Below are 16,591 nucleotides of genomic sequence, written 5' to 3'. Positions count from 1 at the left end.
TAGTAACCATTCACTTTACCTGCAGGGTAAGGTAAATCAGCAGACAGCAGACAGCCGCAACAGGTGCGTCCAGCAACTGGAACTCCTCCACCATGTCCTGAAGGTGAAAGCATGCCAGAAACATGCTATACCGTAGTGTTTGCACCTCTGGTCCTTTAGTAAGCCACAATGTTCTCAAACTAGGTGTTCCACCTACAAAAGAAATCCATTATTTTATCTTTGCAATAGGAAGATAAGACAAGCTTTGCCTATTAAATTAAACAAGTGGTTCTCAATCTATTTATCATTGTGGGACACAAATGCAGCTCTCTGTGTGTTGTGTGGGCCACGTCCACACAATATATATACTAACCGTATGAAACCTGAAGATGTCACATGGGCCGCAGCTGTGTGCTGATTGTGCCGCAAGTGGCCCATGGGCTGAGAACCACTGAATTAAACATTAAGAGGAAATACTTGTTCTGCTCTTTAAGTTTGCAAGGAACAAAATGTGAAAATTAACTGAATTTACATTTGTAACAAAGTTTGGTTTGGGGGGGGGAGGAAGGGGGCTGCAATCTAAACAAGTTTCATTGAAGAGAGTTACACTTTTATAACTTTTATACCCGGGTAGTGGAGGCACCTCTGAGCCAAAGGGGATTCATCCCTTGGGACAGCAGGCTTTGTCTGCATTACTGCCCTTCCCGTAAGAGCTCCAGTGCGCAAGGAGAGGTCAGTATTAACCTGAAACAGGGGTTTGATAGGAATCAGCATGTCCCCCAGGGGGTAAATCAGTGCCCCTCTCTGGGCCAGCACCTACTTTTAGGAATGACACTGGTATTCCCCTGGCAGAGTAGAGGTTGTAGGTAACTTCTGCCACAGCAACTCCTCTTGAGCAGTCCACTACTGTCAGCCCCCTGCATTAGGTCCAGTGGCATAGTCCAGAGCTAAATCAAACCCACCAGGGCTTATTTATTCCCCCAGACTACAGTATGACAATGTCACTACTAAGAAACACACATGCGTTATGAGACTAATTATGTATCACGTTATATCAATCGAGGCATTTTTAGTGGACTCTTCAGTATGGTAACTAGGGAGATCCACAAAGGCTCCTAACTCCTATTATTTTCAATGGAATTTTGGAGCTCTCCACTTACATTACATTTAATCCACTGTCAAAATAAATAATATTGTGGGTGAAATGCCAGGTGGATATCTAGACAGCTGCACCGAAAAATCCCAATTAATGATACACACCTACTGTAAAGCAATGTTGCTTTTGTTGTTGAATAAACAGAGAGGTGCTAGTTTTAAGACTGGACAGACAAAGCTACATTTGGTAACACATCTTCCTTTATGATGAGCAGCAGCTGCATTCTACAATTAGGGCCACTTGGCAACAAGCGATTAAAGTGTCAAGGTGCTGAGATCTAGATGGCTGACGTGTTTATTTAGCAAAGAAAGCCATTAACCAAATGGTACTGTGCCCAGAGAAAGAGAAGTTAAAAAGCAAATCCTTAAATATTTTCCTCCCTCACTCTCCAGAATGTTTACTTTAATAGTCTCAAGATTATGGTTCCCATCAACAGATGTCAATCACAGGAAAAAGAACTGTTCATGCAACTTTGACAAAGTTATTTGCTTTTACCGTACCAAATAAATGGTGATTTTTCAGTCTTCAATCACTTTGTAGGAAAAATATATATACTCTTCAGGAAAACATTAATAGTTTGACATTAATTAGCAAAAAGAATAATAATCTGTGCTAAAAATAAGACTATTATACCATCACAGACAACAGAAGTGATAGTGTCACTTTATACAGTATTGATGAGACCTAGAATATTGAGTCCAATTCTGGGAATCGCTGCATCAGAAAAAAGTCGACAAGCTGGAGAGAGTTCAGAAGAGCAACCAGAGAGAGTAACTTGTGGGGGAGAAAAAATAAAGATGAAATAGTTATGCAACTGCCCTCTGGATAGGCAGAGACACTCCAAGAGTCAGTTAATAGAAGTAATCTCTTTCATCTCTAATTTCTAAGATTTTATAAGTGAATTTTATTTCAAGAGCTTAGATAATAATTTTATTATTTTCAAAACAACACTGCTTAACAACTGCAGTGATCATGGAAATCATGTTATATGAGACAGAAATGAAGATCCAAGGACTGGCTCCTCCACAATACATCTCTTGAACAAGTACAATGTACATGCATGCAGGTATGCTGAAAAAATCTCAGCAGAAAAATCAATATATCTCCTCTGTAAAAGATTGCTGATTCCATCATTAATTTAAAATCCACATGTGCGGTGGGAAGAAGAGGGACTTGTGAATTATGAGTTATTTGTACTTGTAAAGGAAACATAATTCTATCTTCTAACTGAACCTACCAACCAATAATAATGCTTCCATCCAAGGATCTCCAAGTATTTTACAAGTAATTAAACTCACAATGCTCTTAGGAGTTTGCTATTATATAACCCTCATTTGACAGACAAGTAAATTGAAATGCAGCAAAGTTTAATGACTTGCCTAAGGTCTCACCAACAATTTATGGCAAGCCAAGATTAGTACATCGAAATCCTGATTTCCAGTTCTTTGTTCTAACCACTAGACTATGCTGCCTCTCTGCTAGATTTAACAATAACTATAATACATTCCTGAGGAAAGAGAGAGGTTTACTTGGATATGGAAGAAAAATACATTTTTCTTCTAATACTTCTGGATATTCTTTATTCTTATTAAGGGCTTATCTACACGGTGCCACAATCTGAATTACAAGAGTGTGAACTGTAGTGCACTTGAGCGTACCATGCTCTAACTACCCCATGTAGACCGTGCTAGTGTGAACTAAAAGATACCTAGTTTGCGTTGACGTAGTCCCATTTGAAAAAGGACGACGTTAATGTGCACGAGGTACCTTTTAGTCTGTCCAGCAGGATCTACATGGGGCACTTAGAGCACAACATGTTAGAAATGGGACTACAGCAACACAAACTAGGGACCTTTTAGTTTGTGCCAGCGAAATCCAGATTGGACAGTTAGAATTCAACATATTGGAGAGCTCTACAATTCACACTCCTGTAATTTGGACTGCAGTGCCATGTAGACAAATCCTTTGATTCACTTTTGGAAAAGTTATTTAAGAAACAAAATGGGAAAAAAATCAGAATTGCTACTTGGGCAGTTGCTACTAGCTGGATTATTCAGGGGGAAATTAACTGTCTTATCTGAGATTTAACAATTACAAGTTTATGTAATCAAAGAAAGATGCCCTATAACTCTACAAGATTTTTGTCATTTTCAGTCTTCCTTTATTATGCAATAAAATTGTGTGAAGAACTAAATTTAGGAGTACTCATGCTTATACTCCTTGTGCATTCCTAGAGTGAGAATATCACCAAAATGAGTGGTCTGGTCACCACAGGGTTATGAAGTGATACTTTTCTAACAAGAAAGATACTTTTTAGTCAACATGTGAAAAGATCATTGATCAAATTAATTTTTCCTTTTAATTCATGTGCTAGAATAAATGTTGTATTTAAATATGATCATGTATGAATAAAAAACAAGAAAACCTCACATGCATAGTAAGTCTTTATTTTGGTTGGCTGAGCTTCAATAATTGATTTATAATAAGCAAGTAATGCATTCAGACACAAACTGGTGGAATGCATTAACACCTCAGTGTCATTAAACTCTAGGTTTACATGAAGCTGCTGTATAAATTTACACCAACCTAAGTCACGTCACCACATGGTACAAGCACTGCAGGTGCAATATACGAGCTGCACAGTTTAAAAGAAAAAAATACAGCTTCTCAACCTGAATAAATAAATAATGAGAGTTGAGATGTGGCTTTATAGTAAAGAATGATATAAATATAATTATAAAAATATAAAACAAACATTTGAGCTGTTTTAACATGTATATGAAGAAACAACTATAAGAAGGGATTTAGAAGACTGCTTATCAGGAATGCTTAACATTAACCTGTCAATCATCTTGGCCACTTTTAAAGGTTTACTACTGCAAGCCAGAATACTTGTTAAATCTGAGTCTTTAAAATAAATCTTTGAATACCTTCTTCTGAAACCAAGTATATCCATTACATATGCCTGTAGTAACCAATGATTGGAACAATGAAAGTACAGTACATCCAGGCTCCTCCAATATGAAGTGACTTATATTTAAATTCACCTACAGTATCTGAGATTTTTTGGCAACAAAATGAAAAGCAGCATCAGAATATGTTTGTGACAGTAAACTACAGACCCTGAATACATCAAATGGATCAGCTATCTTCAGGAGATAAGGATATTTTCAAACTCATTAAACGGTACATTCCTAATACACTTCACTTATCTGTTATCAAATCTAATCTCCGTTACAAATGTTTTATCAGCATCTTGTTTGCTAGATTACTTCTGGAAGCCAGAATATATAGATTAAATATATATGCATTTTCCTTAAACAGATTTGTATATTCTAGGGTTGCCAACTTTCTAGTCACACAAAACCAAACACCCTTGCCCTGCCCCTGCTCTGAGGTCCTGTCTCCCGCTCACTCCATCCCCCCACCCCCGTCACTCACTCTCCCCACCCTCACTCATTTTCAGCAGGCTGGCTCAGGGGGCTGGGGTGCAGGAGGGGGTGATGGCTCCAGCTGGGGGTGTGGGCTCCGGGGTGGGGGATGGGGGCAGAAATGAGGAGTTCAGAGTGTGGGAAGGGGCTCCAGGCTGAGGGAGTGGGTTGGGATGCGAGAGGTAGGGTGACCAGACAGCAAGTGTGAAAAATCGGGACGGGGGTGGAGGATAATAGGAGCCTATATAAGAAAAAGACCCAAAAATCAGGACTGTCCCTACAAAATCGGGACATCTGGTCACCCTAGCAAGAGGGGGTGAGGGCTCCAGATGAGGGTGCAGGCTCTGGGGTGTGGCCAGGGATGAGGGGTTTGGGCTGCAGGAGGGGGCTTGGGCTGAGGGGTTCGGAGGGCAGAAGGGGACTCTGGGCTGGGGCAGGGGGTTGGCATGCGGCGGCGGTGACGGCTCTGGCTGGGGGTGCAGACTCTGGGCTGGGGCTGGGGATGAGGGATTTGGGGTGTAGGAGGGTGCTTTGGGGTGGCAATAAGGGGTTCAGTGGGTGGGAGGGGGATCAGGGCTGGGGCAGAGGGTTGGGGCGCAGGAGGGAGTCAGGGGTGCAGGCTCCAGGCAGCGCTTACCTCAAGCAGCTCCCAGAAGCAGCGGCACATCCCCCCTCTGGCTCCTATGTGGAGGCACGGAGAGATGGCTCTGCGTGCTGCCCCGTCCGCATGCACCGCCCACGCAGTTCCCATTGGCCATGGTTCCTGGCCAATGGAACTGCGGGGGTGGCACTTGGGGTAGGGGCAACGTATGGGGCCCCACGGCTGTCCCTACGCATAGGAGCCGGAGGGGGGACATGCCAGCTGCTTCCAGGGAGCCGTGCGGCGCAGAGGCTAGCAGGGAGCCTGCCAGCCGCGCGGCACCGCCAACTGGACAGTCAACGGCCCGGTCAGCAGTGCTGACCGGAGCCGCCGGGATCCCTTTTCGACCAGGTGTTCCGGTCGAAAACCAGACATCTGGTCACCCTAGTATATCCCCATCAATAGCATGGGGGATGGACAAGATGGTCTAATAGGTCTTTTAAGTTTTTATGTCCATCTTTGCTTAACCAATAAATTAAAGAAAACAAAAGTCATCTAAGGTTTAAATTTAATTTTGGTCTGTTAGATGTGTGAGGGAGAGTAAAGGAAAATCCATACCCTAGTCATTCAAATGGAAGGGGACACGCCAAAATTTCAGATGGGACTCTTTCAGAGGGCTGGGTCATATAAGGATGTGTTTGTATACCTGCACACACACACTAGATCTTAAATTATTGTTCTTGAAGCCTTAACACCAGTTATTTTATAATCTAATATTCCATCTTCTATCAGCCGTAAGATTTTCAGATTTTAAGGCATCGTACTTTCTTATGTCCCATAACAAGTATATTTTAGTAGTGTTTTTCCTGGTTTTTTTTTGAAGATTTCTGAAATCTGCAATGATCCAGATTAAAGTTTAAAAAGTATGTCAAAATATAACCTTTTTCTTTAACCACTTCAACAAATTAAGAAACCTGAAAAGATACAGGTGAAAACTTATCCGTAGTGAAGTCAATAGCAAAACTCACACTGATTTCAACAGGGGCAGGATTTCATCCATAATCTCTTAGTACTCTTCTTTTAGAGAAAGTGATGAAATATTTATATAATATAAAAATTTCCAGAAAGATACATATTTTTATCAGAATCTGCAGCAGAAAACCAAAACCAAACAAACAAAAGACCAAAACCCATCACACATATTACAAATGCCTGTGGTTCAAATAATATCTTCTATCAAGATTTCTTCTTTTTTGTTGGTCTGACTTTGATTTTCAGATTTGAATTCTAACTTCCTATAACATCATCTTTACATTTATCTCCAAATAAGATTCCCATTTGAAAACTGTGATGTGCTGCTGACATCCTTATTTGGTGAATCAGTCATGCAGTGGAAAATAAAAACTGCATGAGAGAATTTAAGTCATACAAATATGGACTGCAAAAAATTTAGAAAACTATTTGTTCTCTGAAGGAATGAAAACAGAGCACTAAAAATAAACACCAGAAATCATTCTCCCTTTCTGTAATAGTCTGCTCTGTAAGTTAGTAGTTATTAGAGATGAATAAACTTCCATTTTTAGGTTGCACATACTTTTAAAACTATATTTTGGACTTAAATTATTCATGCTTATTCTCAACACAAAGGTGAATGGGATAGCCAGAGCACCTGCCATTTTATGTAAGTCCTTCCCCCACTCTACCACCTGGAAGGGAAGATTTAACCATAGTACTCAGACTAAGTGTTCAGGACAGATTTGGGTCTAAGATTTTACTCTCCCCCTGCCTTTTAAAAACAAATTTTTAAAACCAACATGTGAAGATGTGGTGCTCTGTAAATGCATACTCAAAGGAAATAAAGTGAAAGCTGTATAAGACAGACCAACTGATTTTTATACCATGGCTTCATATTCTCCTAGGCATCTCCGGATCCATCTCAGACCCCAGCCAGCTGCCCTCCTCCTGAATTTCCCTATCATCTGTATTTGAATGTGCAATCATTACATCACTAGATTCCTAGAGTAGGAAGGACAGTCTCCAGGACAGAATACTGGATTTGGACTCAGGAAACCTGGGTTCAGTTGATAGCCCAGCTACAAACTTCCTTTGTAGCCTTGGGCAAGTCATTTAATATCCTTTGCCTCAGTTATCCACCTGTAAAATAGGGATACTTTGCTACCTCACAGGTGTGTTGTAAGAATAAAATACATTCATGATTTTGAGGTGTCCAGATACTTTGAAGAAGAAGGGCATACAGGTAGCACATGCTTTTCAAATTCTGCATGTTTAGGAGTGCAGTGGCAGCAGGGAAAATGTGGATTTGGGACTAGGGGTGCTGGAACAAATAGAAAGGTCACCAGATTTAATGGGCGTCTTCTTATATCATCTTAAAAGGACTTGAGGGATCAAGGAAGGTAGGTAGGTCTTACCAATTATTTCCTTTACTGGATTGTGTGATAGTCAAGAAAGCTCAGAGGCACATTTCTATATACTATTTATTTTAAAAAGAACCAAAATAGAAAAAATAAACACAACCAATTACACACATGCAACCAGAAAAGTAACAGCAGTTTGTGGTGCCAAACAGCTCATGGGAGCACTTGCTAATTCCAGAAAGAGGCAAGGCAGGAGAGCTATTATAAATATTCTGTGTTTTAAAATAATGATACAAATAGGAAAAAATGGCACACTAGTCAATGACTCATAATCCCCTCCTTAACTCATGATAGCTGTGCATTTTTTCCCTCCATTATGTGAACTAAGAATTAAGGACCAAATTATCCATGAGGTAAGCAGACAACTTCTATTAAAGTCAATGGGAATTGCACCTGCTCATTTCAGGTCCGAAATTGGACCAAAGGGCCAACTTACTAGCATTTGGTCATTTTTGTCACAGCTTTATTGTTACAACATAGGCCTCAGTCATGTAATAAGCTCTGCAGGGGTCCCTTTGTACGTAGCTCACTGGCAAAGGATTGGGGGTTGGGACCAAAGTTTGGTATTTTATTAGGGGATGCCACATTCTGAGTGGGATAAAACTGAGTTCCTGACACACCTGTTATAAGGGTAAAGGTGTTACACTAAAAATATTTTGGATAAATTTCAGCTAGGTAACTGCTTTTGGCCAATCTGAATGCCCTCTGAGAGTGCAACTGGATATGGTATTGCTCACTTCCCATCCTAAACTATTACAGTGCAGCTGTGTGCTATTAAAAAGATGTCACATTCAATCCCAGGGGTGATTGCACTGCGGTGGTAGACAGGCAATTCATATACAGTAGTATATGAATTAGTATATATTCAATCATGTAGTTACCAATCAAGTGTAAAACATTTGGATGAAAAATGTTTTATAAATGTAAAACGGTCCTCTTAATATTACAATCACAATGAAATAGCTGAAATGCTGGTGGTGCATGTGTCCCTTTTCTTAAAGCAAAATAAAGACAGAGAAGAAACAAAGCAGTGCAAACATCGAAAGCAGACAGTGTATGGGCCACAAATAGTAGAAAAAAACTCACAGGCACCACATAGGAGGTCCAATTACATTTTTTTGAAAATGGGACAATTTTTAGATTTACGTATGGTTTGGTATAACAGCCTCTTTTTGCTTCCTTGTCCTCAAATGCAATATATCTTTGAAACTCTTTAAATAATTGTTCACATCTGTTTCAAATGTCAATTTCTCAAGTACTGTGTGACATTTTAATTTAATACAGTATAATATAAAATTCTGAGATTAAAACTGTTAAACACAGTGCAATTCCAAGCAGTTCTGGAGATACAGCACTAACATTTTAACAACTGGTCTTTCATAGTTTTCTTTGACTGCACAACCAAATACCTGATGAAAGATTTTCTAAACAGATTTGTAACCAAATATTCAAATAATATCATTAATCAGTTCAGAGTTAAATATAAAGATGAGATTTTATTCTACCTGGGATGTCAAGCGGTATAGGTTGTACAAGGTCTGGTTGCTCCATTGGATTCCCAAAGTACACAAACCACTCCTTTACTATAGGATAGGCTCCACAGGTGTCTAAAGAATAGACAATTTGATCAATAAACCAAATACAAGTGTTCACGTAAGGGTTGAGAAGAGTGGTGGGAGGAGATTGCAAAGCATTAGTAAGCACCGCATTACAACTGGTTGCTCATATACTTTAAAAATACAAGAAACAGTTTAGAGCATCTTTTCACAAGTGATCAGAACAAATGGCTATAGGTTTAGTTATACATTATGACAAGAGTTCAGCATTGGAACTGCAACTGAAAACTCAAGGCAAAATTTTGAGCTGTGCCTGTAGCAATGAGGAGGAGGGGCTAAGTTAGCTTTTTGTGCCCTTCTCATCCTGGGCTGCCCTTCAGTGTAACTTAGCCAGTCTTGGGAACCTATGTTATGTCAGCCTCCCAAGGCTGCCTGATAGACCACAATGCAGCCCAGACTCTCCACTGTGCTGCATGCTCTAGCCCTGCCCCTAACATTCCCTGCCTGCTCCCAGACCTGACTCTGGCATACATGCTATGTTATGTCTTGCAAGGGGTCATTACAGGGCAGCCTATACAGCTATCTGCACCAGGGGAATCCTCCTATGGCTAGAACCACGGCTTTTAGGGTCCCTTTATACCACTCCAGTCCTCTCACCTGGTGTAAAGGGACCAGCATGGGGGCTGAGGATCTCATCCCAAAGTATATTTTTCAAAAATGCTTGATGTAATGATTAAGGTAGCTAGCAACTGAGGCTGAGATTTTCAAAAAGGGCCTAAGGGAATTAGGGCCCCCATTTCCCATTATGCATCCATATGCATATCCATTATGCAGCTATATGCATCCGAAGAAGTGGGCTGTAGTCCACGAAAGCTTATGCTCTAATAAATTTGTTAGTCTCTAAGGTGCCACAAGTACTCCTGTTCTTCTTTTTGCGGATACAGACTAACACGGCTGCTACTCTGAAACCTGTCATTTCCCATTGACTTTTATTCCCAGCTAACAATGAAATCTAATGGGAGCTGGATGCCTAACTCTCTCAAGATCCTTTCAAAATCCCAGTTTAAAGGCAAATCATTTGTGAGGAGAGGGGGGAAATGGCCATTTGTCCTTTTTGAATTATGTTGTATAAAGAAGGTCTGAAAAGTCTCCTCCCCCCCCCCAATAAAATAAAGTTTTTTTTCTTGCTTATTTTTTACCTTAGTAGTATTGGGCATGTCCATGCTTTCCTGATGTTGTTGGAGGTCCCAAAAGCCTCTTTTGCCCAGCACACATTCCTACATATTTGACTAGATTTGTTAGTTGTTATTACCTGGCAGGCTTGCCCTTTTCTTCTGATATGGAAATAGTTATAACCATTTTTTCCCCTAAAAGCATTTAAATGTTAAATTTGCTATTTTCATGCTCTAGCTACTTGAAGCTTTTTTTAAAACAATAGAATAATTAAGTATTTTGAAAAGTATCCTAATTCTATTTGGCATATTCAACATATCATCTTCATGTTGTAATTTGATTTATAGAAACTTTTTCAGATCACCTCCCATCATTGTGAAAAAATACTAAAATTAGTATTATTCCCCCTGTACATGGTGCTCTCCCTTTTGGTCCAGAATTTGCTTGCATCACAACCATCTCATACAGCTCAGTGGAGCATGCCCTGAATTTTCACTTCTGTGTTCCAATATGCAATATGAAGAAAATAAATTTGTCAATCTCCAGGCAGATGCTAGAGGATAAAAAAAATCCGACATGAAAAAGATACCCTGAAATTGTATAGCAATTGAATTGCTGAACAGTCTAACATCCTGTTTTGGAATAATAATGTTTTGGAGTGATAATTTTTTATCACTAGTATTCTAGCGTCAGTATTCTAGTGTCATTTTTTGGAAAGAGTTCTGAAATTTGTATTTGTCTTTTAAAAAAAAAGACTTCTGAGCAAGTCAGGATACTTTAATAAAAATTGAGATGCTGGGTTATAAAAATGTTATAATTGAGATTATAAAGTGTCATTGGGTTCTAAATTTGGGTGAAATAAACTATTTTTACACTAAACATTTTTCTGGTACTTACGCTGCTCAAGCATTACATACCAAAATGGAGAGGGTAGTCATAGTAAACCTTTATTATTATTATATTTATGTATGTGTGTGTATCTGTATATACTTGTGTGTGTATATATATATATTTACAAAACATCACAACATCTTGGTGACGACAATCCATCAATTATATAAATACACGATTATTCAAGTGAGGTAGTCAAACAAACAATGACTGTTAAAAGCATGATTCTATACAACTGACAACATAGAAATGCAACAAGAACAGAACAGGGCTGTGAATGCCGAATTCAGTCTCTCCCCAATACTGGAAACAAGGGTCAATCCTGGCTACAGCTCAGGTGGCATAATAAAACCTGCTGCACTAATTAGACAAACTCCTTAAATGCCACAAGACAGAAAGCCTCTGCCTGCCAACAAGACATTTGTATTACCTTTATTCACATCTACTACATATCCTGGCAAAACACTGATGACAAATCTTTTTAAGCAGCATGGCTCCCGGGATGCCAGGAAGTGAGCCATTCAAAGGAATATATTTTAAATTCTTTACCATTCAAAGATCAAAATGTAACACCTGAGTGACATTTGAAGGAAAAAACCACCCTGCTGATTTCTCTTTGATCAAGTAAAACGTCCACTGAAATTGTGCATTAGTGCTTCTCTTTTGGGTATGATTCCAAAATACACCAAGTTAAGAATTAATAAAGAGAGATTTTCATGGAAGAACTCAATGTGAATAGTGACCTCATATTCACCTCAAATCTTATACCATAATCTAAAATGACTGCTCCTTCGATCCTGAGGGATCCCATTAAATTCCCAACTCCCTTAGAAACTTTTGATAATCCCAAACTACATTTTCAAAGTACTTCTGCACGATATATACAGAAATCACCACTGAAATCCAGACACATCTGGAGTGAAAAATGGCAGCTATTTTAAAAAAAATAAACATTTTTGTGAATGATCTGTGAATTACTATTGTCTATTAGTATAAACAAAATTCCAAATTGGATAGGACCCGTGTGCAACATGCATAACTTTAGACTTATATAAATTATGTTATGTTACATATACTCCTTCACATCTGCGAACACTTCAGCCCTACTGAGTGCATATTGGTGACAACAAGCACAGAATCCTCCACACAGATGTCTTTTGGCAGTGTCAAAGCGAGGGTCAGTTTGGCAGACTAAGCTTAGAACTGGGAGTAATTCCATGATCTCTAGGAGTCAGCCAAGTATTTATGATACATTACATACTTTTAAAATTAACAATAGCAATACAGGTGCAGACATTTCCATGTAATGAGCGAATTCTAAAACATAACTGCCAACTTTATTCAGAATTATTACAAAAAATAATCTGTTTGGGTTATGGAGGTGGGGTTAACAGAAACATTATCCACTATTAACTTTTTCTCTGTCTAAAATACTTTTTCCAGTAGTATTATTAAAGTATTATTAAAAGAAAGATGATAAAAGCTCAGTGCTGTATAGGTAGTATGTCTGCTAAATTATATTTAAGGAACTAATGTAGCCAAATGAAACACCTTTATTTTAAAACTTTAGCCAATACCTGCTGTCATGGGCAAGACCACAATCAAGCCCGTACTTTTTAATGAGTCTCAAAATATGGCCTCTATCTTGCAAACACGTCAGGACTTGTGTGACTGACTTTACTCATGAGCAGCCACATTAGTAAAGGTGCGCACGTGCTTAAGTGTTTACAAGATCAGAGCCTGAGGGGAAAACGTCATGGTTTATTAAGGTGGGGATTAAAGGATCTAAAGGTAGCTAGGCCCCCAACTACTACTGAATTCTCAATTCCCTTAGGCACCTTTGAAAAACACAGCCTAAATTCTCAATCCTGAGGAGCTTCTGGGGGGGAGGAGTCCTGAGGCAGCAGTTTGTGTGACATTTTCATCTATTCTGAGCTAACTGTTTTTTCAAAAATATCTAGCGACTAAAAGAAACCAAAGCATGTCAGATGACTGCAAAAAGAAAAGGCCAATTTCTATGACAGGAATGTCAACCTGATGGATTTTAAGGATTCAAAAAAATTAGTACAATATTTAATAAAAATATAATACTAGCTAAATGATTTCACTTGCTCCCTTCCCACTTCTCTTTTTAAACTGAGAGGTTTTAAGAAAAATCACGTTTACAGAACAGACCATCTGATTGCATTGTTTGAGGGAGAAATTGGTAAGTGATGAACACCAACAATCTTTCCTTAAAGTTCTAAGAATAATTTCTGGAAAAACAATGCAGTATTGTCTATAACAGGGTTCAAAAAAGAATTAGATATGTTCATGGAGGACTGGTCCATCAATGGCTATTAGCTTGGATGGACGGGGATGGTGTCCCTAGCCTCTGTTTGCCAGAAGCTGGGAATGGACGACAGGGGATGGATCACTTGGTGATTACCTGTTCTGTTCATTCCCTCTGGGGCACCTGGCATTGGCCATTGTTGGAAGACAGGATACTGGGCTAGATGGACCTTTGGTCTGACCCAGTATGGCCGTTCTTATGTTCTTATTTTAATTATGAATTGCCACACCAACAGCTTGTACACACTACCACTTATATCGGTAAAACTTATGTCAATAAGGGGTGTGAATAAGCCACCCCTCTGAGCAACGTAAGTTACCCCGGCGACCTAAGCGCTGCTGTGGACAGTGGTATGTCGGTGGGAGATGGATTTATTACACTGGCAGGAGAACTCTCTCCCATAGACAGTCTTCACCAGACACACTTCAGCAGCATAGTGCAGCTGTGACAATGTAGTGCTTCTAGTGTAGACTAGCCCCAAATTTGTCTTGGCTTGACACACAAAAATCTATATGATAACAGTCTGCCATTCTGCAGCTACAACTGTTAACTAAAGACACTAGTCTTAGGGCTTGTCTACACTGGCAAAGTTAAAGTGCTGCCGCAGCAGCGCTTTAATGTGGCTTGTGTAGTCACGGTACAGCTCTCTCCCAGCGCTCTAAAAAAACCACCTCCACGAGCGGCGCGGTTCCCATTGCTGGTGCACTGTCTACACTGGCACTTTACAGCGCTGAAACTTGCAGCGCTCAGGGCAGTGTTTTTTCACACCCCGAGCGAGAAAGTTGCAGCGCTGTAAAGTGCCAGTGTAGACAAGCCCTTAGTTGTGTGTGTTTCTGCAGACCGCACTGAAGTCCTGCTGCTCAGAGGAGTAAACAAAAGCCAACCAGGCTGTAATTGTCCTCAAAAACTGAGACACGATGGGCTGAAAAATGAAAAATGGCTGTTGCGCATTATTTTTGCTGAAACCTATTTTGTTCTCTCCATGTGCCTTTTAAACTCTGAGTCACTTTTTCCTATTTTTTTCCTTTTACTGTAAGACTTCAATCTTCAGTAGACAAAGGAAGTCAGGTGCCCAATTACATGATTTCTTAGTATGTAATAAAAACATTAGTTTAACTGATGTCGAACTTCCATGGCTAACCATACAAAGTAAATAGTATGAGAAAACATTACAAAACACAATAAAAGTGCAACAACAGTTTTTCATTTTCAATCCATTGTCTAAAAACCTTTGGAAGTTTGAGGCAAAAGACACGTAAAAATAGTACATGTATGAAACAGAAAACTTAAGATCATGAATTTTCCACTCGGATCTGTACAAGTAGATTCCACATAGGCAGATCCAGTTACAGAATTGGGTCCAAATCAGTGGGGAAAGAAATAATATTTTCTCACTCACAACTGGATAAAATAAATATAATTCTCAAAAGTGCTTCCATTTATTTGTATTTATAGTTAGCTCAATAACAAGAATTGCTTAAAACCTCCTATTTGCAAACAAAAAATTAGAGTAAAATTATTAAATTTCATAACTATTTTTTTAAAGTACGTAAATGATTGTTACTTTAACCTCCGAAGAAGCCTTGTATTAAGACTTAGGACTATCGTGGAAGCAAAAGAATGTTCCCATTTCTTAACCTATTAGAACACTCTAAACTTAAATGATTTTGCTCAGTCTTCTGATCATTAATAACTTTCACATGTATTCTTTTAACAATAAACGAAAAAACACGGAGTTATTTTTTTAACTTAAACTTAAAAGGTACTAAAATTCAACAGTATGTAGAAACATTACAACATTCTAATTTTCATGATTTCTGATTGATTCCTTACTAATTACATGTGTATTGTCCACAGCATTTATCCTAAATGTGATGCAGATGTGAGCCACTGAAATTTGGAATGAAAGAATTTAGATTTCAAAAATAGTTTAAAATATCCTCAAAGTGTAGTTGTAGCAGTGTTGGTCCCAGGACATTAGAAAGATAAAGTGGGTGAGGTAACATCTTTTATTGGACCAACTTCTTTTGGTGGGAGAGACAAGCATTCAAGCCACACAGAGGTCTTCTTCTGGTCTGGGAAAGGTATTCATAAGAACGTAAGAATATAAGAACAGCCATACCAGGTCAGACCAGTGGGTCCACCTAGCCCAGTATCCTGTCTTCCAACAGTGGCCAATGCCAGGTACTTCAGAAGGAATGAACAGAGCAGGCAATCATTGAGTGATCCTCAGTCACCCACTCCCAGCTTCTGGCAATCTGAGTTAAGGGACACTCAGAGAATGAGGTTGCATCACAGTCCATCTTGATTAATAGTCATTGGTGGACCTATCCCCCATGAACTTATCTATTCTTTTTGAAACCCATTATAGTTTTGGCCTTCACAACATCCCCAGCAACAAGTTCCACAGGTTGACTGTACATTGTGTGAAGAAGTACTTCTTTTTTTGCTTTAAACCTGCTGCTTGTTAATTTAATTTCATTAATCAATTGGCTCCCCAATATACAAACCTCTTCATGGGCCATCCTGAAGAACTGCTGGACTAATGCACCACAAAACCCGAGGTCCATGGATGATATTTTCATTCTCCGGACAGACGGCTTAATGTTCCTCATAGATTTCTACCACAACTTCAACAACTACCATCTGTCCATTAAACTCTCTCTGGAACACTCCCACACTAGCATCAACTTCCTAGACACCACAATCAGCTTCAACAATGGAACCCTACAGGCAACCATACAAAAGAAATCCACAGATCACCACACCTACCTTCATAGATCCAATAATCTCCCCAAACACATCAAGAAATCTGTTATCTTCAGCCAGGCACTCACACACCACAGAATATGCTCCAAGATGAAAGTCCGGGATATACGCCTTAACACACTCAAAACTGCCTTCACCAAACAAGGACGCTTCACTAGAGAAGTAGATCACATCATGGAATGGGCCACACAAATACCCCAAGAGAATCTCCTTCAATACAAAAATGAAACCCCCTCTGACCACAAGCCCTAGCTGTCACATACCACCCGACACTGAAACCCGTACAGAG

General features: G+C 39.4%; 1 protein-coding gene across 20 annotated transcripts in view; it reads right to left on the bottom strand.

Moving 5' to 3' along the window:
* The window catches only part of FAM120B (family with sequence similarity 120 member B), a 112,259-nt gene that overhangs the window by 74,165 nt on the left and 21,503 nt on the right, over positions 1–16,591 (bottom strand). For 18 of the 20 annotated variants that reach the window (XR_010600160.1, XR_006174001.2, XM_042848318.2 and 15 more), the window contains exons 4-5: positions 9,087–9,188; positions 20–192 (exon numbers count right to left, since the gene is read on the bottom strand). Coding sequence is in view for 18 of the 20 variants with exons in the window: in XM_042848318.2 (XP_042704252.2) it covers positions 20–192; positions 9,087–9,188 (275 nt within the window). In the remaining 2 variants the exon portion in view is untranslated. The remainder of the gene's footprint in view (positions 1–19; positions 193–9,086; positions 9,189–16,591) is intronic. The other 2 variants (XM_065590471.1, XM_042848322.2) reach the window with 1 other exon arrangement.

This window comes from Chrysemys picta, chromosome 3, assembly GCF_011386835.1.
Source record: "Chrysemys picta bellii isolate R12L10 chromosome 3, ASM1138683v2, whole genome shotgun sequence".
Lineage (NCBI taxonomy): Eukaryota > Metazoa > Chordata > Testudines > Emydidae > Chrysemys > Chrysemys picta.
The sequence above is the reverse complement of the archived record's forward strand: the minus strand, read 5'-3'. Positions and strand labels throughout refer to the sequence as shown.